This window comes from Quercus lobata, chromosome 5 (genome assembly GCF_001633185.2).
Source record: "Quercus lobata isolate SW786 chromosome 5, ValleyOak3.0 Primary Assembly, whole genome shotgun sequence".
NCBI lineage: Eukaryota > Viridiplantae > Streptophyta > Magnoliopsida > Fagales > Fagaceae > Quercus > Quercus lobata.
Window position 1 is genome coordinate 43,429,860 of NC_044908.1, and position 26,448 is coordinate 43,456,307.

The 26,448-nt window shown below is 33.3% G+C and overlaps 2 protein-coding genes across 2 annotated transcripts; one reads left to right on the forward strand and one right to left on the reverse strand.

Annotated features, from left to right (window-relative positions):
- Nucleotides 1-3,749: 3,749 nt before the first annotated feature.
- Nucleotides 3,750-14,545, reverse strand: LOC115990517. The gene is made up of 3 exons (XM_031114347.1): nt 14,055-14,545; nt 13,141-13,204; nt 3,750-4,684 (listed from the first exon to the last, which is right to left on the reverse strand). Exons 1-3 carry the CDS (start codon nt 14,457-14,459, stop codon nt 4,014-4,016), a joined length of 1,140 nt encoding a protein of 379 aa, XP_030970207.1. The 5' UTR covers nt 14,460-14,545; the 3' UTR covers nt 3,750-4,013.
- Nucleotides 14,546-20,588: 6,043 nt separating this feature from the next.
- LOC115992090 (OPA3-like protein) lies at nt 20,589-26,351 on the forward strand. Its single transcript, XM_031116141.1, has 4 exons — nt 20,589-21,069; nt 21,479-21,613; nt 23,999-24,085; nt 25,949-26,351. The coding sequence occupies exons 1-4, from the start codon at nt 20,941-20,943 to the stop codon at nt 26,105-26,107; spliced, it is 510 nt and encodes a 169-aa protein (XP_030972001.1). The 5' UTR covers nt 20,589-20,940; the 3' UTR covers nt 26,108-26,351.
- Nucleotides 26,352-26,448: the final 97 nt, after the last annotated feature.

A 26,448-nucleotide genomic window follows, 5' to 3' on the forward strand; every position in this document is an offset into this window, starting at 1 on the left:
ATTACCGAAATATCCCTAAAACCTAAAAAATGAAAAAAAATTCCCCCGTAATCTAAAAAATGACTGAAATACCCTTAGAATCTAAAAAAATGACCAAAATAACCCCGAAACCAAAAAAATTACCATAATTCCCTCAAAACCTAAAAAATGATTGAAATATTCTTAAAACCTTTAATCCCGACAAAAATACCCTCGAAACATCCAAAATACCCCAAACCTCTATTTTCGTAATTTAAAAGGTTACAAATGTATTTTGGTCATTTATAGGTTAAGGGGTACTTTAGTCACTTTAAAGTTTTCAAGGGTGTTTTGGTCATTTTAGATATTTTCTGGGGGTATTTGGTTGTTTTAGAGGTTTAGGGCTATTTGGTCGATTTATAGGTTTCGGGGTATTTTTGGTAATTTTAGAGGTTTGGGGTTATTTTTGGTCATTTTAGAGGTTTTGGGCATATTTGGTCATTTTACAAGTTTAGGGCTTATTTTGGTCATTTTATAGGTTTGAGGGTATTTTAGACATTTTATAGGTTTTAGGGGCATTTTTGTCATTTTATAGATTTCGGGGGTATTTTGGTCATTTTTCAGGTTTACGGAGTATTTCAGTCAATTTTTAGGTTTCAAGGGTATTTTGGTAATTTTCAAGTTTCAGCGGTGTTTTAGTAAGTTTTTAGGTTTCGGGGATATTTCAGTCATTTATTGGGTTTAGGAGTTATTTCGGTCATTTTTTAGGTTTCAGTGGTATTTTGGTAATTTTTAAGTTTCTGGGGTATTTCAGTCAAATTTTAGGTTTCGGGGGTATTTCGGTCATTTTTTAGGTTTAGGGGGTATTTTTGATAATTTTTGGGTTTTGGGGGTATTTTGGACATTTTTAGGTTTCGTGGGTATTTAGTCATTTTTTAGGTTTCGGGGGTATTTTGGTCATTTTTTTAGATTTAGGGGGTATTTTGGTAATTTTAAGTGGTTTTTGAGCATATTTGGTAATTTTGGGGGTATATTGGTCATTTTAGAGATTTAATGGGTATTTTGCTCATTTTAGAGATTTTGAGATATTTTGGTCATTTTAGTGGTTTTTTAGCATAATTGGTGATTTTAAAGATATCAGGAGTATTTTGGCCATTTTAGAGGTTTCATGGGTATTTTGCTCATTTTAGAGATTTTGAGGATATTTTGGTCTTTTTAGTGATTTTTGAGCATATTTGGTGATTTTATAAAAATTGGGTTTGGGTAGGGCATGGATATCCATGGGTAAACAAACTGGGTAACAATTGGGTATGGATACTAATTGGGTAAGGTAATTGGATATCCATGGATAAATTAATTGGGTTGGGTATGGGTATACCCTACCCATACCCTACCCATGGCCATCCTATTCACCCATCACAACTAACATTTCAGACATTAGAATTTCTATGGCTATGAAAACTTCCTCTCCAAGAGTGGAGCATTCTAACCACTATCCTCAGCATAACCCATGGAACTCCAAATAGTATCTACACAAATGATGTTCCACTAATTTCCTGTTTTTCTTTCTTCATAATACAAATATCAACAATCAAAGTCCATGCACTGTTTAAAAAAAAAAAATTCTAATGATTTTGCTGCCCTTGGTAACAATTTCTCCTCTACTCTGTTACTTTCTGGGTGCTGAAAGCTAACAATTTATCCACTATTCTTCATTCATTGTAGAATCACAAAATTTTCATTGAAATAAAGTATCATAATTCTCAAAACTTAGATAATGGAGTGCTCTAATATATGTTCCTTCACTAATAGCCATAGGCTAAAATCTATGAATACAATTCATTATTTATAATTTGATGAAATTCAAAGTAGTCAAGAATCAAGATGACGTGAAAGGAAGTAAAAACTTCAACAAGAAAAATTGTGTTTAAACATTAAATGCTGATAAAACATGTGCTCTAATCAAGAATTATTAGCAAATTGCAGTTAACCACAGAGAGACTTCGACTAAACCAAAAAGAATAGGAACCAAGGGAGAAAGGTAGGCTGCATTGGCAGTTTGAATGCTAACCTCAACTAACCAGAATAACTCATCATCATCAAAACAACACCCCCCCCCCCCCCCCACCCCTCCTCTCTTCCTCAAAAAAAGAGGTAGGTAGGTGATTTATAACAGAAAGACAGGAAAATTATTCTGATTGTCTTCATGGGAGCTGAGTGGTAGACCAAGGCATTGTACCCGTCATCCTGACATGACTCTCATCCACCTAGAAACCCCACTTACAACCCAGCTAATATAAGCAGTGCAAAGAAAGTAACCACAGCAATCTAAATAAAAAGAATGATTATAAACAAGGAACAAAATTGCACACCGTAATCAGAATGGCATCAACAAAAGGGATAGACACAAGCATTATCACCTCCACCATAGTTCATTCTCTTACTCTCGAGCAGGCTAGCAACAATATCAATATGTGGGAGGTCAAAGACCATGCACTGCACATGAGGGAATGCCTTGGAAATAATTGCTGCCACTGTTCCAGTACCACACCCTATGTCAACATTCAACAATTGAACCCCAATCCTTAAGAATTGGCATAAATGTCCTTAAGCACCGAGCTCATCGGTCAAGAATTACTAGCCATCACTTCATTTAAAACATAGTTATATTCAGGTTTTGGTTACAATAGTCACATAAGAAGCCCATCCCATGCTCATTAGTAAAACTAGGCTAAGAAGAGTAACTGGATATCAAAGCATGCTAATCTGTACTGCATGTATAAGTGACACGAGTTTTATGAAGTTCAATTGCCATCTGAGAATTGAACTGTAACAACTAAACCCCTGGCTATGAACAAGATCTATCAACAATGTATATGCCTTCCAGTTCCAAATAGGTCCTGGCAAATTGCAGTCCAGCAAGTTCTCTTATATACCGATATACATTGCTGATAGGAGATTGATAGTATTAGATATATCAACATTTTACACATGGAATAACTTCATTTACAAGACAAACATTAGAGAGGACAATGAAGCTTGGGACAGACTATAGACCAACCCAAAGAAACAAATTATTTAGCTTGTGATCTACGAAAAGATAATTAAGGCTTACAAGTTCCAACAGGATATATACATTGCAAAAACAAAATTGATTCATTTATTTTTCAAAAAAAAAATAATAATAATAATTGCTCTCCACTCTCTACAAACTACAAAATGCTACATCCACAACAAAGGTCAATAATTACCCAACCTAACAGTAAGATAACAATGAATAAACTACAGATCTGCCTCGCAATTGCATCTAACTGTTGTTTGATGAAACAAAAGACAAATAAGAATCCTACAAAACCATACACAAACATAGTCTAGTCTAAGCTATTAGATGAATTGTCTACCCAAAGCACCACAGTTTCTCTTGTCCAGTTGCAACTTGCAAGTTCTAACTTTCCATACTTACCAAGTTTCTCAGCAACTTGGGGAAAGAAATGTTCACCCAATGGTAACTCAAGTAGCATGGTATCAAAAGTTTCAATGCAATCTAAAGCATCCCTATAAGAGCCATGGAAAACAGAGCAAGCTCAACTATTACAAATCCATGAAATCAAATACACACAATTTGCATAAACAAAGCAATAATCAACACCAACTACCACAACCTCTCCAAAGCATAATAATAAGAATGACACATTAGTTCTAATCCAAAGGAACCAAAACCACAAACTAAATATTTGATTCAACTTTTTTGGATAATTCAACATTTGCTTTACTAAATCAAAAATCACAAGTTAATCCAAAGCAACAAAATATTCAATTGCAATGTCCATAATAACATTTTTTAAATGTTTAAATTAAAATTAACAAGATTAAACAGAAACCATTAATTTCCATTAGTGCAAATGACTACGCTACAAAACATTCATGGCTTCAAATGCAGCCTCAACTGCGTTCAAACATTACCATCTAAACCCTAAGAAACAAAGCAAGACCATAACATAGATCTGACACCCCATTCCAACCGAAAATCTTTTATCTACACGAACTCCTTCACTCTAAGCACGCTCACCCCTGATCCTCCTAGCAAGCTGAATATCCTTGGGCATGATGGTGACTCTCTTAGCATGAATAGCGCAGAGATTGGTGTCCTCAAAGAGTCCCACAAGGTAAGCCTCGGCGGCCTCTTGTAGCGCAGCCACGGCGGAGCTCTGGAATCGGAGATCGGTCTTGAAATCCTGAGCGATTTCACGAACCAAGCGCTGGAATGGGAGCTTTCGGATCAGGAGCTCGGTACTCTTCTGGTACTTTCGGATCTCACGGAGAGCAACCGTCCCTGGCCTGAACCTGTGGGGCTTCTTCACTCCTCCGGTGGCCGGAGCGGACTTCCGAGCAGCCTTGGTGGCCAATTGCTTCCTCGGTGCCTTGCCGCCGGTGGATTTGCGAGCAGTTTGCTTGGTACGAGCCATTGGAGTTGGAAAATTAGGGTTAGGGTTTCGGAGATTCAAACTATGAGTTGGATTTCGATTTGAAATTTTGTGAATGTGTGAGAGAAATGGGATTGGAGGGAGGGGATTTATACGAAGAGATTGAAATTTTGGGAGGGAGAGGAGGTCGATCGTGGACGTTGATTTGCTAAGAATTATCGACGGTTGTGGTTTGTTATTGGGGGTTTTAGTGCGGCTCGGATCGATGACGTGGCAGAGAGAGGGGAATGATATTTCAAACTCTATTTATTGAAGGCGGGAATTTTTCGTTTTTGGTTTTTCAGAAAGTGTGCATCGCGGGGAAGAGAAGGATCTTGGCCGTTGATTTTTAATGTCATCGACGGCTGTTGCTAATTTAGAGAGCTGTAGTGCGGATCGATGACATGGCTGGAGGATAGTTGGCTGGCCACGGGCCATTTCATGCTCTGAATATGCCTAGCTGACGTGTAAGTTTTTAAACGAGAACACCAATATGAACACGTTCTGCATTATATTAACTCCAATGTGTTGTAGTACTAGAGTTAACCTTTACCGTTATATGTAATTGGAAAATGTTTTACTAAAAATTTTTCAGTATTTTATTATATTTGTTTAATTGTAAAATTTTGTAAAACTTGAAACGCGTTTTTCATTAATTGTAATTTTTTTTCTAAAATATTGTAAAACGTTTTACTTTGGAAATTTGATAAAACATTTTACAAAAATACACAATTCTTCCTCCTCCTACCATCCAACGGCTAGGTCGTTGATCTAGCTACCAATGTAGGCAATTTGGTCAGTGGACCTCTAGCACCAACGATTGAGCCATCAACTTTGGAGGGTTGTGCTGGAAAAGTTCTACATATCAAACAATACACCTTAAAATATTTTATATTTTGAAAATATTTTATAACAAAACAAATGAATCATAAGAAACTAATACATAATTATACAAACGATATTTAGATTGAAAAAATTCTCTTGCTCCCTGATCTTAAATGAGATCCAATGCATGCAGATTCGCAACTCCCATAAATTAATGTTAGAATATTGATTTTTTTTTTCCTTTTTAGAATGATGTTACAACATTGATTCAATTCATTATTTCTTAATAATATAGACTGAGAATAATTGAAGTACGAATTAAAGAGTTCGGTCTCTATTTCCACTCTACCTCTCGATTAAAATGTTAAAAATCTCATGTAGTGAGTCTCACTTATTAAGAGGGAGCTTCAAGTCATAAGTGAGAGAAAAGTGTTAGAATATTAATTAAACTCATCCAACACTTAAATGCTAAAAATTTCTTGTGTTGTGTCTCACTTACTACGGAGGAGTTTAACCCCCCACATGTGAGGGGAGGAGTGTTAGAATATTTACTAAATGCACAATTTTCTAACAATTTAAGTTTTTGAAATAATAAGCAATTTAACAATTAAGTCCTGCAAATATATGCAAACTATAAACTAATGAATTAAATTAAAACAAATTTACAAAAGAAAGAAAAGTGCGAATGCATCTCATGAGAAAGCTTACAAAAGGAGAAACTTTTATGAGTTTGGAGATGGTCAGTCCTATAACGTATTTCACATCTAATACATTTTTTTGTGTAATGATGTTATTTACTTTTAAATTGTCTCATTTGAATGTATCCAGCCATACAATTAAACAACCTATTGGTAATAACTTTTAAATTAACAAATTATACTCAACAATATGAAAAGAGTATAAAAGAATTATAAGAATTACAATTTTAAAGTTAAGCACGTACAATCATCGAGATCAAAATTTTATCCAATGAATCTTACACCTGTCTCCTCGTTGATCCCACCAAAATTTTCTAATAAGGCTCTCGAAGTCATTGCATAGGCCTACGGGGAGTTTGAAGCAACTCATGGTGTAGGTGGCCACCACTTGCACTATTGCTTTGATCAGGATCTCTCTCCCTACTTGTGATAGCAATTTTTCCTTCCACCCTTGCAATTTCCTCCAAACCTTCTCCTTTATAAAGTTGAAATTGGCTTTCTTTCTTCTCCCCACAAAAGATGGTAATTCTAGATATTTCTCATACTACTTGATCTCCAGAACCCCCAAGGCTTGTTTGATGTGCTCTCTTTTTTCCTCTGAAGTAAGCTTACTGTTGATTTGTTGACCATAACAACCCCATACACATCTAGTATTTCCAAAGTATTATTGCATTCCTATTATATGGCCTTGCAAAAGAGAAGACTATCGTCTGCAAAAAGAAGATGTGATAGTCTCGAGCTATTTCTGTATCCAATTTCATTGCAATGGAAAATATAGTTATTTTTTATTTGCACAATTATGCAGTCTAGAAACCAGACTTTTTTAAATAGTAATAAGAAATATGCACACTCGGTGCCATTATATTTGGATCAGATATATTACTAACTTCATATTAGTTTCCTCCAATATTTCAATAAGTTTTATTGTAAAAAGTTGTAATTTTGAGTGTTCTATTTAAAAACAAAACAGAAAGACAATAAGAGTGTAGCAATTTGATCATACTATATGTGGTTATAAATTGGAAAATTGTATGATATATTTGTGACTGATATAAACAAACATGTGTCATACCTACTTAAAAATGCAAATATCATTTTAATAAAATAAAAATGTAAATATTCTTTAATTGTTTTTTAGATTACTAATTTTGTGTTATTAATTTTTTCTTTCTTTTCTTGTGACTTTGTTTCAATTGTTGCAAAAGTAACTAAATTTGAGCAATAATATAATATTTCAAATCAATTTCTGCTCATATAAATTTTAGGAATATAATATAAAATTTTCATTATATTTAAATAATTATTGCGCCACTTAAAATAATTAATATAATAAAATAAATGTGTTTATTTTATTTGTAATTTTTTTTAGAAACAAACACCCACACACAAGGGAGAGAGAAAAATGTTCTAACACAAATACACACTACAAATTCTACTCAAAAGCTAGGGTAAATTTTAAGAGATGGTGTTACACACAACAAACTTTTTAAAGCAATTTGGAACAATTACCATTTTTTTTTTTTTGAAAAAACACGCACAAGTAAGAGAAAAAGAGGTTCTACCACAAGGCACACCGAAATAAATCAATAAATACCAAATGAGTCAGTCTCATATGGGAGGCTGTTTCAGTTTGGCCAAGGAAACAAAATATTTTGGTACTAGTTGATACTAGTGTATTATTTCGGGATTACTGCTATTTATATATTTTATACATAAATATATATATTTGTATTATTTATGTAAGTATGAGTTATTAATTTTTATGTTTATCAACATAAAATTTAAAATCCACATATTTTATAAGCCTGCATATAGCTTAAGTACATTAACCAATATATTAAATTAAATAAAATATTTTTTAATAATTTTTTTGAATTTAATAATTTTTTTTTATACTGGCCAAAACACCAATACTAGCCAATACAGCCGAAATAGGCTGGTACAACTCGGTATTTTTTTTGTTACATTTTGGAAGAGTATACGTACCAGTTTAATGTCCAGTATGGTATATTTCCATAGTATGGTATGTTTCCTCAGTACATCCAATACTAGTACGATATTGACTTTCTTGATAAATATTATAATTTTTTTTTTTTTTTTTTAGAAACAAACGCATACACACACAAGGGAGAGGGAAAGGGATTCTAGCACAAAGACACACCACAAACTCCACTCAAAAACTATAGTAACTTTTAAGGGTGTGTGAGACAAGTTATACTACACACAACACGCTCTCTTAAGCAATGTGGGACAATTACCCATTCTTTTTTTTTTAAGAAACAAACACACACACACGCACACACAAGGGAGAGAGAAATGAGTTCTAACACAAAGGCACACCACAAAATTCACTCAAAAACCATAATAATTTTTAAGGAAGTATGGGGTAAGTTATATTACACACAGCACACTCTCTTAAGTAATGTATGACACAATTAACCCTTTTTTTTTAGAAACACATACACACATGGTAAATATTATAATGTTGATTCCACACATACATACATACATATATATTACTAAAATGAGTTAGGAAACTTAAATGCTTAACATTAATTTTAGTGAATGTACAAAGATTATTTTTTTATGGCTTTTATGTCAGTTGTTATTAAAACAACTAGACATGAGAAAGAATGTCATATTCTAAATCTACTATTATTATTATTATTGTTATTATTATTATTACCCCTAATAAACATAGTTTCTTATATAAAATTTATAGAAATAATCATATATAAATTATTTGAAGGTCCTATTAACGGGCGCCCATAAAATATTTATTAATGAATCATTTTAAAAATGTTTTAATACCACTTTCATGAGAAATAGTATAAAAATGGTGAAAAAAATCAGTTGTTTTTTTCTTTTTTCAAAAAAAGTTTCTTAAAATATTTCATAAACTAGTGCCCTTAGGCATCCATAAACTTTGCTCTTTAAATATAATGTATATGACTAATTCACAACTATAAATAATTAATATATGCATTTACTCCATTGGCTAATTGTCCAATTCAATGAACTAATAATCTATATATATAATAAGAGGTGTAACTGAGGGAAACTTAAATTAGAATTCTAAATTAGAGTTCCAATTTTAAGTCATATGTCTTAAATTATTTATTTTCAAAGAGTTTTATTTTTTAATTTTAGAATTAAATGTGGAATCACATTATAAATATTCATTTAAGTGAGTTATTAAGTACAAAAACTAAAGAGTCTAGAATAAATTAATAGTAAAAAAAAAAAAGTGTTTCACAATAATTAAAAATATATATATATATATATGTAAGGACGCGATTCGTGGCGGACCGTAACAGTGTCGGGTTCGCACGTGAAAAGGCCCTAACAATATCATTTGTAGAGCGTGGATTTGGAAGGCTAGGCCTTGATCGACAGGCGGTGGGTTTTTCGTGGTGTTCGTACAAGTTTAAGTTTTCCTTCACCCTTGGAGTCTTTCTCCTGGAGGTGGGCTGGGAGGCTCTGATTTTTGGCCATTTTTCCCCCTCCCCTGTTGGTGCACCTTCCTTTTTATTATATAGTCCGTCTTGGTTGATCCTGACCCTCCACTTGTAGGTCAGGCAGGAGCTTATTTCTGTATCCATCCCATCAACCGTCCCGTCTAACTTTCTATTAGTTGCATGGATCGAAGTTTACACCGTCCAAACGTCTTTTCTCATTAATCAGCTCTGGGTATTGGCAGGTGCATTTACTGAAGAGGGGACGCATTTTCCTTGGTCCAATTTCACACCCTGCTTCCCTATGGGCCCCATTCCGTTCACATCCCCTAGAGGGGGCTGTTTGGGGATTACCTACACCATGGTGTTGGTCTTCCCATTGAAGTTCTGGAATGCCGAGGACAGGGTAAGTTCTCAGCCGTTCCCCTTGCTACCTCGGCCACTGATCATTCGTCTTCGGCAAGATACCCCCTCGGCACGGGCCCTGGGCCCAGATAGAGTTTGGGCCGGATTGCAGACCTCTCGGACCCACAGTTGGGGGTGGTTGTAAAAGCCAAAGAATGCGGCTCTGTCAGGTTCAGAGCATTGAATGGCAGTAAGGGCAGCTTTCCCTGGATATTTTAGATATTTCTTCCAAGTTTCAGTCCTATACCGTTTTTACCCTTTTTTCTTTTTGGGGGGACTTTGGGTCTGCCGAGGACTGAGCTGTCCTCGGCGGTATCCAAAGGCTATCTTGTCGAGTTTGGGCCACAGCCCTCCTCGGCTTGGGCCTTTGGATTCTCCCCGGGTAGATGGGCCTGGCCCATAAATCATTTGGGCCCCACAATATATATATATGGACAATTTACATTTTATACCTAATAATATCCTTACAAATTTTTTTTAAGAGTTAACAAAATATAAAAATAACTACCAATAGTATTTCAATTATATATATGGGAATTATATTATGCATATTATTGTATATTTTTAAGTGTATCCATGCATATGCATAGAATTACAAGCTAGTCTATATATATATATATAAAACCGAAGCCTTTGCTGGCACCACAATTTTCCACGTCAGCATAACACAATATTTAAAAAATAAAAAATAAAATTAAAAACACTATACTTATCTTCTTTTTTTATTTTTCTTTTTTTGGATAAAATCTGATATTTTAAGCTAAGTTTAATCTCAAGATTTTTTTTTTTTTTTTTAAATCTGCTATAAAAGGATAACTATCTGCCTTATATTAAAATTTATTAATTTACAACCCTAATCCCCCCTCAGCCTTCACGTCACCTCTTCTTCTTCTTCTTCTTTTTTTTTTTTTTTTTTAATTTTTTTAATGATTTATTATTAAATTCTAATGATTTATTATATTATAATTTATTAATTTAGAACCCCACCCCAATCAACTCCCCTTCAACCTTCACGTTACCTTCTTCTTCTTTTTTTTTTTTTTTTTAATTCTTTAATTCTAATTTATTATTATATTAGAATTTATTAATTTACAACCCTAATCCCCCTTCAGCCTTCACGTCACCTCCTTCTTCTTCCATTATTTTTTAAAATTTTTTAATGATTTATTATTAAATTCTAATGATTTATTATATTAGAATTTATTAATTTAGAACCCCACCCCAATTCAACTCCCCAAGTATACAACTCCCTTCAGTCTTCACGTCTAAAACAACCTCTCTGTTTCCCGTCAGCCTTCACGTCTAAAACAACCTCTCTATTTTCTAATATACACTGGCACCCCAAAACTCAGATCCTCCCGCTGCTGCCGCCACCATGGATCACCGCCACTGCATCGATTTCTTTTTGCCTCTCCATCGCCGCTCAATCTAGCCCATCATATTCTAGGTCGGCAAATTATTTTGAGGTAATTAAAACATATTTTTTACTTTGCATAATTTCTATATATTGCTCTCTCTCTATCCGCTTCAATTGTTCATGGAATTTTGTTAGTTTGTGGCTGTGGGTTGCTTTGGATTTAAGTATTTTTTTTTTGTTTTTCATGGAATTTTGTTGGTTTGTGGCTGTGGGTTGCTTTGGATTTAAGTTTTTTTGTTTTTGTTTTTTTTTTCTTTGCAGATTTCCACGTTTTCTTCTTCTTCCTTTGTTGTCAAATCTATGGCAAAGAAGAATCATGAAATTTTTGTTATTAGATTTTTTTTTTTCCATTTTTTTTGTATGCGATTTTTATTGGATTTTTGGTTTTTTGGGATTCTTCTATTTGGTTTTAATTCTGGGTTTGTTTTAGTTGATATATAGTGTTTTTCTCATCTTCATTTTACATTGGTTTGGATTTTCTTTTTCCCTTTTTTTTTTGGTTATGCAATTTTTATTGGATTTTTGGTTTCCTAGGATTCTTCTATTTGATTTCAATTTTAGGTTTGTTTTGGTTTGATATATAGTGTTATTGTCATCTTCATTTACATTGGTTTTCCCTTTTTATAAATTATTATAATCTTTGGGTCTTCATATATGATAGCCTGTGGAATGTTATGTTGGGGTTGCCACTATTTTGGATTCCGTGGGAATTTTTTTTGAAGGTTGGGGTTGGTTAGTATAAGTGCTTGAGATTGCTGAACATGTGTTTGATAGAATGCTCAGGTGTTTGTTCTCAGATTCATTTGTAATATGCCTTTTGTTCTCTGTTTAAAAGAATTCAACTACAAGAAATTACAAAAAGGTTATGGTTTGATATATAGAGTTATTGTCGTCTTCAATCTAATAAGACCGTGCCAATTGCATGGTTAACTCCAAAAAAATTTTAATCAGATTTTTTTCTACAGAAAGCTGTGCTATTACCCCAGTCCATTAAAAATCACTACTCATGTTTTAGTTTTAAAGTTGTAATATCTATTGGACAATATAGTATTTTGTGTTTCAATGTATTAATATTGTTCTTTTTTTAAAACAACAAAAAAAATTGTTATATTTGAATGATATCTTGAATAATCACTAAATATATATAGTATATTATTAATGTCAACTCTAATTCATAAGCATTTCATTTAATTATATAATTTATTCCAACTAAAATAAAATGAAATGAAGATTTGAAATAATATTTTAAACTACCATAAATAAATATTCAATATAAACTAAAATTAATAAATTTTTCTTTTTTAAAATCTAATTTTCAATAGTTTCCCGTGCATCGCACGGGTTAGCGACTAGTTTAATATAAATGCAAACTTTATTGAAGGTTTTTTTTTTTTTTTTGGTATAGAGTTTCAACCTATAGGTTCTACTTGTAATAATTGTGCTCATTATCAATTAAACATTTAAACTAACTAGAATGTACAAACTTTGTTGAAGTTGAAACTTAAATAAAAAGAATTTTTTATTCTCAAAAAATAAATAAAAACAATTTAAAGGAATGCAATACATGGAAAAATTTCTAAATTAATGCAAATAAAGCACCAAGTAAAGTAATTGGTTCATTAATTTTTTTTTTTTAAATTAATATGGCATAATTGTTCTCTTTAGCATCCATGTCAGTGAAATTAAAAATTTTAGCATTTAACACATCCAAAAATTATTTTATCTATTTTAACACGCATCAATGATCTTATTTTCACCATCAGCCAAACATTATTCATTTTTTTATTAGTTTTTTTTTTCACTTCCTCTCTGTTACGAAACCCAACCACATGATAAAAAAAAAAAAATTAACCATTTTTTTTTTTTTTTGAACTGCTAGTCTTGACAATTAACTATAACAAAAAGGCAAAAAAATTTGCCTTTGGCTCCGTCAATATTTACCACCACTGGTCGGTGGTGATGCTGTTGCGTCTCTACAAAGTCCTAGTCCACAATAAAAGAGAAACAATTACCCATCCAAAGAAAGTAAGAATGTAAGATGACCTAAGGACTACCCTTGTCCATTTACATGTTCATGCTTCCCATATGAATTAAGATGACTACAAACGACTCATCTACTTTGCAATTGCGTCTTCCAAGCTGTTGCAATGGTTCAATGAAGCAGAAGGCAAAGAAGAATCCTACAAATCTTTCCAGACAGAGTCTCGCGCAGTCAGATGAATTTGTCAATTCAAATCCCAACATAACACATTTCTCTTGTTCAGTTGTATTGTATTTTTCCGTACTAATCATATGCAAAATTTTTCAGCAACTTGGAAGAGAAATGTTGCCAATGGTATTTCAAGTAGCATGATATCAAAGGTTTCAATACAATCTATGATATCACAATGATAGCAATGGAAAACAAAACAAGCTCAACCATCACCAAACTGTGAAATCAAACGCATTAATTTAGCAAAAAAGTAATGCCAAAATATCAAGTGCTATAAATGCCACAATAGAGACTGCAAACCTGCACAACAACCTTGCTCAAAGGGCTAAAGCATATTTAAAAATGCACAACCCAGCAGAGATAACAATAACCAAAACACCAAATAGTGCTAATTCAAAGGATCCAAAATTAAACAGAAGCAATTAATTTCCATTAGTGCAAATGACTACACTACTACATTGAAAGCTTCCACTACAGATTTAAAGAAGTGATTAAAGATAAACAATCTAAACCTAACAACCAAAGCAAATACCATAACATGAAAAAAAAAAAAAAAAAAACCCCTAAAACACATAGAGCTGCCCAAATTTCTTTATCTACACAAAATCCTCCACTCTAAGCACGCTCACCCCTGATCCTCCTAGCGAGCTGAATATCCTTAGGCATAATGGTGACTCTCTTAGCGTGAATAGCGCAGAGATTGGTGTCCTCAAAGAGTCCCACAAGGTAAGCCTCAGCGGCCTCTTGTAGCGCAGCCACGGCGGAGCTCTGGAATCGGAGATCGGTCTTGAAATCCTGAGCGATTTCACGAACCAAGCGCTGGAATGGGAGCTTTCGGATCAAGAGCTCAGTGCTCTTCTGGTACTTTCGGATCTCACGGAGAGCAACGGTTCCTGGCCTGAACCTGTGGGGCTTCTTCACTCCTCCGGTGGCCGGAGCAGATTTCCGAGCGGCCTTGGTGGCCAATTGCTTCCTCGGTGCCTTTCCGCCGGTGGATTTGCGAGCGGTTTGCTTGGTACGAGCCATTGAAGAAAAGCTAGGGTTTGAGAATTTGATGAAATTGGTTAACTCGGGTTTCAGAAGATTGATTGAGCGAGTGAAATGGATAGGAGATTGGAGGGAATTTATAGAAAAGGGCGTTTTGAAATTTTGGGGATGGGGTGTGATCTTGGCCGTTTGTTTGTTTTGGTGTTATGGACGGCTGTGGTTGACTTTGGAGGTTTCACGCGGATCGCCGATCGATGACGTGGCAGAGTTTGTTTTGTTGTTATTGGTGGGTTGAGACATGAGGGATGAGGAAATGACTATTCAAATATTTTTAGAGCGGGGTGATGAAAAAGAGCGGCGCGGTAGAGAAGCGATGTTGAGCCGTGGATTAGTAGTGTTATATACTTATAGACGGTTGTGATTCGTTTATTGAGATAAATGACGATCGATGATAAAACGGCATTGCTGGCCTTTCATTTTGAAACCAAACGTACAAATGATCAGGGCCGTTTGGTAGCTAAATCAAACAACAATTTTCATATTTTAAACAATTTTTTACACATTTCAACATTTTTTTTTTTACCTACACATATATAAAAAACACTCAAATAACATTATTCAAACTAACTAATCAAACAAACCTTGTCAAGGTTGACTCATTAAGTCAAACTAGGCTTTTTAATCTAAATTTATTAGCAAACAATATCTTTTAAACATTTTACTATTTTTATTTAAAAAAAAAAATGAAAACATTCATGAAATCCATCATCTTGTTCTTAATTCTTATATGAGTACTAGTATTTTTTTTTTTGTTTAAGTTAAAAATGTTTAGTGAGATTGCCCAACTTCATCTGGGCTATTTTGTAACAGACTTTGTTCTGATCCAAGTCATCCAACACCTTTTTTTTCTCCACTTATGAATCACTTTTACCCAAAAATAAATAAAAAGCTCCAATTCATATTAAACTTATCACAATATTATATAACTAGTTTCATCACACACGCTCCGCATGTGCAATGAGGTTCTTTTTTATTTTGAGTTTAAAGTAATTTTTCAATTTTAATTTATCTACTATTAGTGAGATTACATAGGATGAGATTTTAAATAAACTAAAATTTAGAATTTGAAATAGAGTAAACTACTAAGTTTAATGTGTGCTAATTTTTAAGAAAAAAATGGAAAATGTGCTAATTTTTCGGAAAATAAAGTTTCTTTAGTAGTTTTTTTTTTTTTTTTGAATTACAATTTTAACCCTATTTTTAATTTTTTAAGAATAGGATTATCTAATTAGATTAGAGGTATTTTTGACATTTTAAGAAGTCATAACTAATTTTTGGAATTCTCTTAATGTATACAGGAGATAAATAACTAATTTAAAAAAAATAACTACAACAAAAAAAATAATAATAACCTTCACGGAAGTGACATTACACAAAAACAAAGTCACAACTCACAAGTAGCTAGTGTGGCTTTTATAATTAAAAGTATGGCTATTGCAAATCCCAAAAATCACACAAATATGTATTCAATTAAATTCAAATTGAAATAAAACTGTTAAATTTGGAATCAAAATGAGACAAGATCAACAATCAATCGGGGCATTTGAAACTGCTTGATTTGCTTTTGTTTTTGTTTTTGTTTTTTTTTTGGGGCAAATTACAGTAAACTCACATATGATTTGGTCCATTTGCACTTTCCATACCCATGGTTCAAAACTTAACATTTTGCTCACTTGAGGTTACGTACTTAGTCTTCTGTTATCCACCTTTGTTAGAAATAAGGGTAAATATAAATTTTTCTCACATTTTATGTCACTCTCCTCCTAAAATAAAATAATACATTAAACAATAAGAGAAATAAGATCTAAAAACAAATTTTAAAAATTTGTAAAACTTTGGTTGAAGAACACACTTCCTCTGGTATGAACATTTTGAGCCAATCAATCCAAGTAAATTAAAAATTCAAAAAATGTTCACAAACTACACTTATATACATGATTAACCTTAAATTTGAAAAATCCTACACTTTTAGACACACAAGTAGCTGCTCTTAGACAGACAGACAGAGGAGAAGAGAGGGATACAAAGAGAAGAGCAAATCCAAGACTTCACTAACCGATCAACTACCAATCTTGAAAACCACTATAACCAAAACATCCACCACTGGTCTCCAAGACCACCATAACCAGAACCCATGGTTGATCCACGCCAATCTCCATGGCCAAAGCTTCACTTAAGCCATGGCCGTCTCTGCTTTCACTGATCTCCATGGCCAAATATTTTTCTCTTTAAACTCTCTACTTTCTTTGATCTACACTGAGCCCATGACCTCAAGCTTCGTCCCCTTTTCCTCTCTATTTCAGTTCTAAACCAAATCCATACTCATGGTGGAACTTTTTTTTTTTGTGTGTTTATTGTGATTAGTGGGCTCTCTCTCTCTCTCTGATCTTGTGTTTTGTTGACTTATATTTTTTGTGATATGTCAACATTTGATTTGTATTAGTTTTGATTTCAAATAATTTGATTTGTAAGTGATTGGAATTTCATTTGTAATGTTCATCCTTTTTTGTAAAAAATTCAAACCCCGAACTCTTTAATTCATTTTAAATTTGTTTTAGTCTTAAAAAAATATTTTTAACAGAGGTGGATAACAAAAGACTAACAGAGGTAACCTTAGGTGGGCAAAGTGTTAAATTTTAAATCGCGGGTAGCTAAAGTGCAAATGAGCCAATCTAAAGGTGAGTTTACTATAATTTGCCCTTTTTTATTTTTCATTTTAGATGCCAAAGTACAAGAGATCGAGGCTAAGGCTAGACATGATCAAGGACAAGGACTAGGAAGTATATATACCGCCATGCTGATTCAAACTATATGTTGTCCTTGATCTTCAATTCTAAACGTTGTATAGTCCCCTTTTTCTTTTTATTTGGTGTGGAGGGGGAGGAGGGGCTGAATTGCATTTTACATCATGCTAAAACTCCTAAAAACACCAAAAAAAAAAAAAACATTTATAGGAAAAAGTTGTAAATTTCACCAAATAAAGGTAGCAATTTGTGTTAGTCATGTTGAGGCATGGATATTTGTAGGAATGGCAACGGGTCGGGTTTGGGTTGGGTTTTTCCATACCCAGACCCGACCCACGGGCCAAGACCCGTGGCCCGGACTTGCCCCCGCCGAGCCTCAAGACCCCGTTAAGGGATTGGGCCCAATTCGTGGCCCAACCAAAAAAAGAAAAAGAAAAAAAAGAATTGAAGCCCAAATTTATTTTTGCCTACATTCAAGCCTGCATATTCTTTAGAAAACAATGTGGCTAAACTTTGTGTTTCAGTTGCAAAGAGAAATTCATAAGAAAGGACCACTATTTTCAAATCATCGTATAAACACATTGAACCTGACTTTTCATCTTCCTGTGTAATGGACCCATGTACAAACTTGTAACACCCTTCATTTGAAATAGTTCAAAACGCTAACAACCTTTTTTCCCCATGAATTGGGAACATAAGATCGTGAACACTCAACTGAGATTGAGAAAGAGCGAGACCATGAGAGTGAGAAGGCGAGGCGTGGTGTGACTACGTGAGTGAGAGCGTATGCGTAAGGTAGTGACTGAGAGTGAGTGAGGGCTGTGAGGCCATGTGTTGAGGGAGTGTCGGAGTGAGGGTGAGGAGGCGAGGGAGGCGTGACTAAGGGAGTGTGGGAGTGAGGGTAAGGGAGTGTCGGAGTGACTGGCTGACTGCATGAGCTAAAATGAGGGACTGAGCTGAGGGAGAGAGAGTGTCGGAGTTAGGGTGAGGACTAAGGGAGGGAGGTGTGAGTTATGAGTTGCTGCTGAAGAAATGAGGGTTTAGGATTAGATTATAGGTATATATAGGGGGTATTTTTGTAATTTCAGGGTATCGGGTTTTTATCCTTGCTGGGTTTCGAGTTGGGTCTCGGATTTTTTGATAAAACCTGGACCCACTTCGGGTTTTTTTTTTTTAAACCCATACCCGACCTTATTCCTAATCGGACCAAGTAAAACTCGGCCCATTAGGGTCGGGCAAAAATTGTCATCCCTAGATATTTGAATACATGACTCAACCCTGACCCAACACATTTAATAATCATGTCAAACTCTCTCAACCCTAAAACAATCTATTAATTAAGGGCATTTTGGTTCATTGAATGAATATTACAACATGAATGGTAATCTTTATTACTAGGAATAAAATGTGTTGTAATGGAATGACTGAACTTATTCATAAGTTTGGTTGTGAATTGTAATATTAAAATAAAGTTTAGGATTTATTTTATGAAATATCTTACTCATACGATTATATTTCATTAAAAATAATATTTTTAAAATTTGAGAGAGAGATGAGTTATTCTTTATGATTTTTTATTTTTATAATTTTTATGTGTATATAAAAAGTGCTTATAAAAAAGTGTATATAGAAAGTTTGTTTATTTGAAAATATATTAATTTTAGAAATTATTACACCTATTAAGGAATAATTATTACTACCCTTTTAGAGATGAATAATTATTTCTCATTTTAAATAATAACTATTCATAAGGAATGAATATTCTTTGTACTAAAAATATAACCAAACTAACGTATAACTAAATTATAGTAATAACTATTACATTACAATATCTGTTATAATCTACCGAACATGCCCTAAGTGGGTTGACACTACACAACTCATTTTGATCCATTTACTACACATCTAAGTAAAAAAGAAGAAGTAAAACCATAGTTTTTTCTTCTTCTTTGTTTTCGGTAAAAAGATTCAAGAGGCTTTAAAGTTTCAATAAAGACTTTATTAATATAACCATTACAAAACTTTTAAATACTTAATAATATATTTAGATTCATATTTATTTTAAAGAAAAGAGATATTAATTTATATTAGTTTGGTTATTTTGGGTTGATTGTGGGTTAAATAGGGCAACACAAAATTGATCAATTTATTAATCGTATTAAAGTGCATTGACCCTTTTTTTACACAAATCTATTTACCCTAAACACTAATCCGCAAAAAATCGTGTTGTGTTCACATATCATATCAAGTATTGTCATTCCTACCGCAAAACAAAGTGCAATTTTTTATATAAAAATAAAATTCATAATATTATCATTCATCAAATTAGGTTTGAGGATTGAGACTCTAAAATTTATAAGGTAACTTTATCATATAGTTATTAAAACATTAATCATTCTTTTATAAATGAGTATGTTAAATTTTTGTTACATCATCAATAACTTAAAGGTAAAACACTTGTCAAAATAGTGCAGTAAATATTTTTTAAGTACCAAGTATCTTGTGGTTTAGTGGCATTAGGAATGGTAATGGGAAGGGCCGAGGCTGAAGGATGGCATCTTCACCCCCACTTTACATGGGCTTGTCCACGTTGCCCTTCTTCATTTTTTTTTTCTTTTTTCTTTTTCTTTCCTCCTGGACGTTGCCTCCTCTTCTTTTTTTTTTTGATTTATTGAGCAGGCTTCCTACTCTAGTGCTCATATTCTTTTTTTTTTTTGCTTTCTTTTGTGTTTTTTGTTTTTGTTTAGATGTGATTTTTTTTTTCTAGACATGTTTTTTATTTTTTAATAAATTTAGGTGATTGACTTTTTTTTTTTGGTTGTTTATCCATTTTTTGGTTTTAATTGAATATCATTTTTTTAATAATGGTATATGCATAAATTTATATAAACTTACTTTTTTTATTATTCTACTTTTTCACTTCCAACCAAACAAAAAGAAGAGAAATTAAAATCTTTTATATCTTCCTACTTTTCTATCCTCTTACAATTTTTCATCCCTCCACTTTTCCACCCTCCAACCAAATAGACTCTTAATATCTACAATTGCGTAAGTCAACAAGGAGTAAAATTAGGTGTGAGATTGGTTGACTCTAGAATTACTTTCACTTCCAAGTTTCACCCATCTAGTCATATAGTTGAAAGAGAGTTGACTAAAGGTAGAGAGAAAATGGCAAGACTTATGTATAATATTTAGCTGTTGCTCTTTAGGTTCTCCCTTAAGATTTTATCAAGTGAATTTTTTCTCATAGAATAAAAGTATATTTTGTAATTAAGTAACTATATAACTAAAATTTAAGAGGTGAACTTAAGAAACCGTACTTAAAATATTGTATCATAATTTTGTATCAAAATTTTGTCGCGAGAAAGATATGCTCACCCATTATTCAAAAAACCCTTTACAATGGGTGCCTTCCCATCTGTCCCACACTTTCATTTCTAAATTCACATCACAGTAATAAGTTTTGACAATCCCCAATTTCGTCAATGCCTTGTTCCATTTCCTCTTGACCTTTGCTTCTTCGCATCCTCTTCTGCCCTCTTCACCAAGAAAGTCACCTTCTGATCCAGTCAAACCTCAACACCCAACATTGCTCAGCTCACGACCCATCATATACCCACACTTTTTAAACATTTACAAGCTCGCAATTTTATTAAATTTCACACAGACCAAATATCAAGCACTTGGTGCTCATTGACAATTTTGAAATCATAGTAATGGTACTCCCACTATTGAAGCTTGGGACGTTGGCCTTGAAGACTCTCAGCAAACCCGTGGCTAACAGGTTGAAGCAACAAGCTGCGATTCATCCAAGGTTCCGGCAGTTAATCATCGATATGGCCCAGGTACTTAACTACGTTACCCCATATTTTTACCTTCACAAACACATTTCTAATCTCATTTATCAACTGGGTGTTGACGTGTATCATTGTATCCATTTGAATATCATTGTGGGCATGAATATATGTAGTGAACACAAGGCCATGACTCATTCTGTGGAAATTTGAACTTATGAAAAGGAAATCTAGGAAATGTAATATCCATTTTTGAAGCTTCCATTTCATTTATGAGTTTGTGAAATAATTATAATTCACATATGCTATATGGGTCATATTCACACACATCTAATTGTTTCATAGTTGCGTTGTGTTTAGATATTAGTTTTGTTGTTTGTATGTAAGAGAAAATGAAAAAAAGAAGAGAAATTAACTGAGCTCTAAATGTGTTATTTTATATGATGATGATTGTAATCAGAAAAACCATCGATTCACGACACAAATGCAAAGACGCATATATGGTCATGCAACTGACGTTGAAATTCGCCCTTTGAATGAAGAAAAAGCTGTTCAGGCTGCTGTAGACCTTATTGGGGAACTCTTCGTCTTCTCGGTAACATTTATTTGCCTTTTGCATATTATAACAATGCGTGATGTTACTACTACTACTACAAATTTTACTAAATAAAATTGATGTATCAACTTTATACACAAAACAAAAAATTAATTTGTTATGTTGTTGATGTGGCACCAATCACATTCATTGCCACGTCAATTTGTAGGTCTTTTGTAGTAATATTGTTAGATATTATAGAAGTTTCATATAAGAATTCCCCTAACTCTTTTGCTCTCATATAGAAACAAAGGGTAATAGTAGAACTTAACCACTGAAGTATGTTTTTGGGCTTGTGCTATTCTGTATACTTTTGTATATTTATGCATGTGTCATTTTATATACAAGCCAAGGTATATTCCTTATAATAAATGTATTTGAACTTTTGTCTGCTGCTGTATCATGACCAACTAGCCTATAGAAAGTTATAGAAAAATGTTACTATGCGTTATTGTTACTCAATGCCTTGAAATGCAGCTAATATGAAGAGCAGTAAAGTCTTAGAATGATTTAAGTAATGCCTTGAATCAAACTAACTAATATTGTGATCAGATGTGCATGATGATATGGGTTTGTGGAATATAATGTGAGGAGTGAATCTCAATGGACCAATTCTAAAACAATGAAAGGATTTGGGGTTTTGAGTGATAGCTCAATGGTACTAGCACCATCTATGGTGCCCAGTATTTTGGATTCAAACCCCCCCTCCCCCCCTCCTCTTTACCTAGCCAAAAAACAAAGAGAAGGGATTTGTTTGGGGAAATTTGATTCCTGTATATAAAAGTAACACAATTTAAATCTGACAGCACTCTATATGGTTGACTTCAAATTGATTTGAAATATGATCCTTCCTTTCCTTTCTTTGTATCACATTGGAAGGTGAGTTTTGGGCATGAGGATGACAAAAGTGGAGGGACTTGTGTTCACAGGATGCATAGAGAATTTCACTACTCAGATTTAGGACTTCATCATTAGGTGATTGGGTAACACAAATATATAGCTGAAACACAAGGCCTGTGTTACATTGCAATTGAAGTTGCCTTGTTTAGTATATGAGAAACATTTCCATGAAAATCTTTGTAATAGCTGACTTGATTTTCCTGTGACCTTATACCCAACTGTTAGAAAATAAATACTTTTAGTTTTATTTTTATTAATGGTTAAATTAATATTATTGAGGTATTCATGCATTGTTTACATATAAAAGAAAGTAGCGTGGTTTAGCCTCCTATTTTCCACAGCCTTTCTGGCTAGAGTTTGAACTGTAAAATAACCTTTTGTTTAATCTAAGAGAAATTCTACTGCTTGGATGAGAACAAAGAAGCTTGATAATGTTTTCCAATCTTCCAACTATATATGCAATTCTCTTTTGTTTGTAAATTGTAATACATAATTTGTATAACACAGTAATTGTTTGTTATATTCAAATTAATAAATCTCTTAGATTTTTTTTATTGGCAAATTACACACACACCCAGTGGGTTTTGAACCCACGACCCCAACCTCCATCCCATTATTATGGGTAATGGAAGTTCTAGTTGAGCAATATCTCATTGGCAATACATGTCTTAGATTTTTAGAGTTAAAATATAGATGCTTTTCCCTTTTCTTTAATGTGCATTGCCATCACAACTTATTTATTCATTTTTTTAAACTTGAACTGAATCACCTCCAATTTGTGCTTATCAACTACCAAATTTGAATTATTTGTGGTGCCTTAGGATTACACTAGGAACTGTCCAACCTTTTTGTGTCGCTCTTGGACGTTGTATCACAACACAAAGATAGTTTTGAGTAATACCTAAAAGTTGAATAATTCTGTCCTTGCAAATATCTCGATTCCTGGTTGGTGGTCACTTTTTCTTTTTGTTTTTGTTTGTTTTTTTTTTTTTGGGGAATTTTTCATCCAAATTAGTGAATCAAATGCATTTCCACCTTTTGAAAATAGATGAACTGAAAAATTCATCTTTCTTTTGGGTAAAATAGTTTTTATACTGACTTGTAAAATTGAAATGATGCACTATGATTGGTTACTGCCTACAATTTCATGATTCTTAATTGTAAAGCATTTGTTTTCTACCCATCCAAGGTGGTATCTATCTGACCACAGGGGAAAAAGAACACCACTTTTGCATGCATTGTATTTAATATATAGAGGGCCTTTGTAATTTGTACGTATAGGGGACAAGAATATCAATTATCTGATACATACATACATACATTTAACACATACAAATTGAATGCTTATCTCACGAAAAGCCAATTATATATCTATAGATATATTATTGACTTATCAGAAATAATTTTTACTTATCAAAAAAGATATAGATTATTTTGGGACTAAAGCTTTGTTGTTGTTTCATGATCTAATTTCTGCCTATATAGGTTGCAGGAGTTGCTGTGATCCTTGAGGTGCAAAGAAGTGCTAGATCAGAAGCCAGAAAGGAGGAAGTACGCAAACAAGAACTTGAGGTGATATGGCAATACTCATCTTTGTTAGTGAAACTTAATCCATATGTTTAGTTCATTTTGTCTAATGAGATATCTGGAGGTCTTTCAAGAGACGGTCATGCATCCAATAAAATATATATTGACAGGCTTCTTGAGATGTCATTAGATATTTTTAGTAGAGTTCTGGATGTGTTTCTTTATTTTTATTTTATTTAATAATGGTAAGTTACACTCGCACCCAATAGGTCTTGAACTTCACTGTCTGTCCCATTTTGATGAGAGGAGGAAGTGCCAATGGAGATGGTATACACTATGGTTAAATATCAAATATTGATAATTATTAACACTTCCCTTTTCTTCCCACTTCCTCTTCTTTATTTCAGTAAATCTTCAACTTAAATTATCAAGGAAAACTAACTAGACTAAACTAAAGTAAAGTAATCAATTTTCCTAATTATCAAGGATTTCAAGTGACCAATCCAAAATTAGTTTCTTGCTTTAGGTTTCACATAGAACAATTTTGCTTTAAGAAATAGGCCAAACAGATACTTTTTGTGTTGCTCATAGTAGAATTTTGTTTTAATGGAGGTTTGGTGCATTTGGAGGGAATGCAATTAGCGCACTTTTGAGGACTTACAGTTGCTTGCTTTTTTTACTGGTTCCCTTTATGATTGGGCTAGGGCTTGGGGGCTCACATCTAGTGACTCTCTTCCCTTGTTCCTTAGCTCTTTCTTACTTTGTAATCAGTTTTCTTTTCTGTTCTTTTTTTCTTCTTTGTAATCTCTGATATGCTTTCTGTTTTTTTGCATAAAGCAGTTTTTTGAATATACATCTTTCTTACTTATCAAAAAAAATCATTCTACAGTAAGAAAAATATCAGGGTCAAACATAATTAGTTTCTTGCATTAGGGTTTCATATAGAACAATTTTGCTTTTAGAAATAGGCCAAACAGATAGTGATTGTATCGCTCACAGCAGGATTTTGTTTTAACGGAGACTTGCTGCCACCATTCTACAGTTAAAAAAAAAAAAATCAGGGTCGTGTAGCAATGTTGTTTCCTCACAAGTTGTTTTGTGAATCCTGCACACTATATAATAACTGTACCAACTGGGAAGCTCTATTTGGAGATGAGCTAGACATTCTATAGCTTCACAATATATAATAAACCGTACTGACTGGCAAGCTCTAGATTGATTAGTAGATATCATATGGCAATGCTAAGAAGCACTGTCTAGAGAAGAGCTGAACTGAGGTTGTGATAGACTAGTACAAATGAAACTTCATGATTGGATATTTAGGGGTTTCAAAAATATCATGATATGACTTTCATTTTAGTCTTTCAGAGAGAATCAATTCCAATATTCCCCACTACTTTTAACATTCCCATTATTAATTAGTACAATTCTATTGCTCTAAGAATGCACATAGTTTTGAGACAATGAATCTTCTTTTTAAAAGTTTGCTATGAGAAGCTATATCAACACTTTTCTTTGAATTTTTGTAAGAAAATGTGCTATTTTCTTTTTCTTTTTTTGGGGAGAGAGAGCAAAAAGGGGGGGGGGGGGGTGGGTTGTTGAAAAGAATTAAGCTAATATACTTAACAATTTGTGGATGAAGACAACAATTGGAAGGAAGACTTTACAATGGTTGTTTCCATCCTGCATTTCAGTGGAAGATATACTACAGAACTCAATTGTTAAAGAAATTGGAAGTTCTTTCTTAAAGAATTTTTGTGTCATTTTTGGGAAAATGTTATAGTAAATTATAGTCATACAGAAACCATTATATTACTGCTGCCCATTTTGTGGTTCTTGGCAAGATAAGTATAAATAAATTTCTAAATTGTGACTAAATTACATGTCCCTTTGTTCACTTTTTACCAGAAAATGAGGCAAAGAGATGAAGATATAGCTAGAGAAGTAGAACTCCTTAAGCAAAAACTTGAGGAACTGGAGCATATTGCCAAGGGACGAGGACTCAGTGGTATGTTTCACTTCAAACAGTCTAATACAGACAACGAAAAGCCAGCTAAACCAGCTTGATCTAAGCACGAGAGTCTTCAAATAATTACAGATTGGAACACAACTTCAGATTAATTGAATAGTTCCCCCTCAGCAAGGGAAAGCTTCTTCTTTTTTTTTTTTTTACTTTTTCCCATTCTTTTGACCTTGTGTCATCTTTTCAGATTGAGATCTGGCTTTGCTTACCCCATTTGTAAATGAATAGCGAATACTATCAAAACTGAGGTTCTATTTGTTCTGCGGGAAAATAAAATGAATGAATACAGTTGCGCTGTCAAGTGAGATGTGTTTGTATAATTTTATTGGTGGAAAATGGAAAATAGAAAAGCAGCTAAATCAGCTTGATTTAAGCACCAGATTCT